The sequence below is a fragment of the Pagrus pagrus genome (genome assembly GCF_965226575.1).
Source record: "Pagrus pagrus genome assembly, chromosome: 10".
NCBI classification, from domain to species: Eukaryota; Metazoa; Chordata; class Actinopteri; order Spariformes; family Sparidae; genus Pagrus; species Pagrus pagrus.
Genome location: NC_140194.1, coordinates 358,053 through 363,458, shown reverse-complemented (window position 1 = coordinate 363,458; position 5,406 = coordinate 358,053). Strand labels below are relative to the sequence as shown.

The 5,406-nt window shown below is 47.9% G+C and overlaps 1 protein-coding gene across 2 annotated transcripts in view; it reads right to left on the bottom strand.

Moving 5' to 3' along the window:
• Positions 1-3,933, bottom strand: part of LOC311264175 (BTB/POZ domain-containing protein kctd15-like) — an 11,693-nt gene extending 7,760 nt beyond the window's left edge. The window contains exon 1 of one of the 2 annotated variants that reach the window (XM_084364806.1): positions 3,834-3,933. Coding sequence is in view for 1 of the 2 variants with exons in the window: in XM_084364805.1 (XP_084220931.1) it covers positions 1,678-1,704 (27 nt within the window). In the remaining variant the exon portion in view is untranslated. Of the gene's footprint in view, positions 1-1,677; positions 2,338-3,833 lie in introns of those variants that run through there. The other variant, XM_084364805.1, reaches the window with a different exon arrangement.
• Between the last annotated feature and the right edge of the window lie 1,473 nt (positions 3,934-5,406).

Here is a 5,406-nt window from a genome sequence, read left to right as displayed (position 1 = left end):
TGTCTGTCTGTCTGTCTCTCTCTCTGTGTCTGTCTCTCTGTCTGTCTGTCTGTCTCTCTCTCTGTGTCTGTCTGTCTCTCTCTCTGTGTCTGTCTCTCTGTCTGTCTGTCTGTCTCTCTCTCTGTGTCTGTCTGTCTGTCTGTCTCTCTGTGTCTGTCTCTCTCTCTGTGTCTGTCTCTCTGTCTCTCTCTCTGTGTCTGTCTGTCTCTCTCTCTGTGTCTGTCTCTCTGTCTGTCTGTCTGTCTGTCTGTCTCTCTCTGTGTCTGTCTGTCTCTCTCTCTGTGTCTGTCTCTCTGTCTGTCTGTCTGTCTGTCTGTCTCTCTCTGTCTGTCTCTCTCTCTGTGTCTGTCTGTCTCTCTCTCTGTGTCTGTCTCTCTGTCTGTCTGTCTGTCTCTCTCTCTGTGTCTGTCTCTCTGTCTGTCTGTCTGTCTCTCTCTCTGTGTCTGTCTATCTCTCTCTGTGTCTGTCTCTCTGTCTGTCTGTCTGTCTCTCTCTCTGTGTCTGTCTGTCTGTCTGTCTGTCTCTCTCTCTGTGTCTGTCTCTCTGTCTGTCTGTCTGTCTCTCTCTCTGTGTCTGTCTCTCTGTCTGTCTGTCTGTCTGTCTCTCTCTCTGTGTCTGTCTCTCTGTCTCTCTCTCTGTGTCTGTCTCTCTGTCTGTCTGTCTGTCTGTCTCTCTCTCTGTGTCTGTCTCTCTGTCTGTCTGTCTGTCTGTCTGTCTCTCTGTGTCTGTCTGTCTGTCTGCGTCTCAGTTGGTTGTAAAGAAGCTGTGAAGCATGAAAGGTGAACAGGAGGCGGCTGCAGCTCTGTCTCTGCCCCACGGCCGGAACGCTGCCCCAGGCCAAACTGACAAACATTGCTCCTGTCTGTCTGCCTGCCTGTCTGCCTGCCTGCCTGTCTGTCTGTCTGTCTGTCTGCCTGTCTGTCTGCCTGCACCAGACTCCATGTTAAAGCCTCAGGAATCAGCCGACAGCTCTGAGCTGATGATTTGACGCCAGACATGAAGTGAAGCTGCAGCTCATCTGATCATCACATTCATTAATAATTAATAGTTTGCTATGTGTCTTTAAAACAAAGACCTGCAGATCCTGGTCCTGTCGCTTCTGTGGTAACAACGCCATCAACCAGACTCCATTCAAAAAATCACAACATTTGAAGCGGGATAGCGAATCGGCAGCCGTTCAGTACCGTCTGACCTGATTTATGAGCTTTATTCTATAATAAACGACCTTCTGCTAAATTCGGGATATGAATGTTTCATGAACTTAACTGTAGTTTTGATAATCTGTACTTTCACCACAGAGTCACATGGATCTGAACCGACCAACATGGCGCACGGAGCGCTCAAAGATGGCAGAAAACGCAACGAGCTGAAAGTCAAAGTTCAGGTTCTGTTGAAATCCGACCTGCATCCAACACTTCATCTGAGCCGGACTCAACAGTGTGTCACACAGTTACAGAACATGAACCTTGTTGGTGTATCGCTGATATCTGTGTGGACCCATACCGACGAAATCTTAAAATGGTCATATTTTAAATGGGAGCTGGTTAGAGAAAGCGCGTCGCGTCGAAACCCCGACGAATGTAATCGGAATGTCGGGTTTTTTCGAGCTAATCTTAAACTCTGAGTGTAATTGCCCCATGAAGCTGGACCTGCTTGGTCCCGGCAGCACGGGCTTACCTGAGAAGACACCGACACAGAGGACATGGAGACCGGCGTCTGTCTGCTCCGTCCCGCGGTGTGCTGAGTGAGGTCGGCTCGCTGTCCTCCGGTGAGTGTCGGCAGCAGCAGAGAAACGAGCCCCGCGTCTCCTCCGACACAATAAAGAGGAGGGCTGATAGAGAAGCCTGGCCCGGGGCCCTTCAGACCCCCAGGGGCCGGGATTAGGTTTCACTAACGCGGCCGGTGTGTGGTTCTGTCCCGCCCCGGCTCGTCCCTGTGACCGTCACTCGCTGTATTTAACATCCGTTTAACGAGAAGCTGTGACCCGCAGAGAACCGCAGAGAACCGCTGGCCTCCTGTCCGCCCGCACATCACGTCTTTCTCCCGACAGCTCACATCTTAGCAGCATCAACGTCCCCGCGGCTCCGGAGCCGGATGACGTCTCCCGTCATGCATTATGCTCCAGCAGCCTGCGGCCAAACGCGCCATTTCAATTATTGCGCACTGGAAGATGGAGATGTGCGCCGGGAGGCTGCGCACACAGACCCGGGTTATCCTCCTCATGTCCAGGCTCAGTCCGACAACAGCCCCGCTGCTGCTGCTCTGAGACAGTGAGGACTTTCCATCTCCATCTCCACCACCACCACCATCTCCATCTCCATCAGACATTTTGTGCTCCGGAGCGCCACTTTACGCAGAGACTGAGTCGGCTGGAGACTCTCTCTCTCTCTCTCTCTCTCTCTCTCTCTCTCACACACACACACACACACACACACACACACATCATCTGTCCTTCAGTCTCATGTTATCAGATGGAGGTGAGCCTCCACCTGTCAGCTGCTCTCTGTCCTCCATCACTGAGACTCAAAGTCATGTGATTCATGTCCGCCTGTCTGTCAATGATGATGAAACTATGTCGAAGGTGATGATGATGGTCATGATGAAGATAACAACAACAACCACTGTGATGATGATAATGATCAAAATCATCTCCATAATAACCATTAAAACATAAAAACATGAAAATACTGTTAAATAAAACTATGATTCTCATAGTGACATCACATAGAACACTATGAGAAAAATACAGTGGGCACCACCATGACAGTATCAGTGATCAGCCAATGATCGGCCAGTGATCTGCCAATGATCGGCCAATGATCGGCCAGTGATCTGCCAATGATCGGCCAATGATCGGCCAGTGATCGGCCAATGATCGGCCAGTGATCGGCCAGTGATCGGCCAATGATCGGCCAATGATCGGCCAGTGATCGGCCAGTGATCAGCCCTCACCAACATGTCACGTGTAAAACAGATCATGCTGATGATGAGGCAGCGATTGCTGCCAATGAAGATGAAGATAACTGATGATGATGATCAAAATCATCATCATCTCTTCCATGTTGAATCACAGCTGGTCTGCTGAGAGGAGACGAGTCAGCAGGACGTCACGGTGACGATCACACCGACACATTATTGATCGTATCAGTCAGATTAAAGGTGATCACATGTACTGCTGAAGGTTTCAGGAGTTAAACTCTGATATTGTCTGCATGTCATCGCCCTCTGCTGCACAGGTGAGTGTACAGGTTCTCTACCTGAGGGTCTCACCCCTCAGAGGTCTCACACTTTGACTCTTTGTGTAAAACTACAGCCCTTTAACTAGTTGCTGTCAGTCCTCGTGGTGTTTACATCTGTGATTAAGTCATCAGCTGATCGCTCAGCCTCAGTTACTATAGAAACAGAGCTGCTTTAATGCAGCGTTACATCCTCACAACACTGACGCTGCTCATCAGGCTGCACTCGGCTCGGCTCGGCTCGGCTCGGTTCAGGTCGGAGACTTTCTATAGAGAGACACACACACACACACACTTCCATTAGCTCTGGCCTCAGGTGCAGTGTGTCTGTGTGTGTGTGTGTGTGTGTGTCTTTACCGAGCAAAGCAGCAGAACGACTCATCTAATTAAAGACGCCTGCAGTGACTCAATTAGATGAAGAACAGAGAAACATGGAACCAACTTAAAGATCCAAATATCTGCTAAACCTGCCGGAGGAGGAGGAGGAGGAGGAGGAGGAGAAGGAGGAGAAGGAGGAGAAGGAGGAGAAGGAGAAGAAGGAGAAGAAGAAGAAGAAGAAGAAGAAGAAGAAGAAGAAGAAGAAGAAGAGCAGCTCACCTCCTCTCACAGTGTCAGTGTGGTTTGTCCTCTCTGGGCTCCTGTACAAACTGCTGCTCCTCTGGGGACACTGAGACTCTCTGAGGTGACGAAGCTTCAGCTGATGAAAAACATCATCATGGGTTAGGACTCTCCCCATCCTCCAGTCTACAGATAGATCTGTAGATCTACAGATCTGAGTCTCTATAAATAATAAAGACAGGGCTTCACTGTGGACCTGCAGTAACACTGACCTGACACTGACCGCTCAGCTCATCAGGATGTCAACAAACGTCCTCACGTCTCTGATGAAACACTGAAAAGTTGAAGACAGATGAGTTTATTTGACGCATCATCGTGACGACAGCTGCTGCAGGAACATGAAGACGAGTGAAATCATCACGTCTACAGATGAACACAGACGAGTGTTTGTTAACAAGTCTCACAGGTTTATTTGTTGAAGCAGCTGACAGTAAAGCTCAGGTGAGATGAGTTTAAGGCTTCAAGGTTGTCAACATTTACCTGTGCTGACGTCAGAGCTGCAGAGAGGAACAACGTCTGATTCACACATTCACTGTGATGATCCAGTCTGTTAGTGACTGACACACACACACACACACACACACACACACACACACACCTGGTGAACATCTGCCCTGAGTGATCACAGCTCTCCGTACAGGTGTGCATGATCACTCAGACCACCTTGTGTTAGCAGTGTGTGCTCACAGGTGAGAGGAGGAGAGAAACAACATGATTATTAATAAATCACTGAACTCAACAGTGTTTTCTATGACTCAAGAACAGGTCAAACATCTGTTCACCTGTAAACACCTGAAACAATTCATGTTCACTTCAAAAATATTGTTTTGTTTCCTCCTGGGAAAAAAGTCAGAATACTACTACTAATAATAATAATGATCATTAAGGAGCTTAAAGATCGTCTTGATATTGATTCCAGCATCTACATGAACTTCTGTCTTTGTGTCCGTTTGTCTCAGTGATGGACGGATTGTTTCATACAGAGCAGGAAGTGACATCACATCACTGAGGTCACTCAGGACAGGTGATGTCAGCAGGTGTTTAAAGAATCAAACTTTGAGAAACGATGTAGCTGCTCAGTGACGAGAAATAAACACAAACGTTTAATCGACTCTTAACTTCAGTTTAAATCAGAAAATAATGACTTCATCAGCTGCTCTGTGATGTCATCACTGGAGAGAAGAAGAGGAGGCGGAGCTCTACCTGTCCCTCTCTCTCTCTCTCTCTTGATGAGGTCACTTCCTGTCGACGAGACTTTCACATCAGTGAAATGAAAACAAACTTCACAGAAGTCGTTCAGGTTCAGTTCAGAGTGAGTCGACCAATCAAATCAAACAATAATCACATTGATCCTCTGCTGACTGACAGGTGTGACTCAGATTAACACCTGCAGACCAGCTTCCCTCAGACCTCACTAACATCCAGCTGCAAATATGTCAGAGTGATTATTAATTATTGATCAGTTCCTCACATCTGTAACTATTCTAACACATTACTCTAATGAATCATTTCTAGGGCTTTTAAATCAGATCAGAGACGTCTGTACAGAACA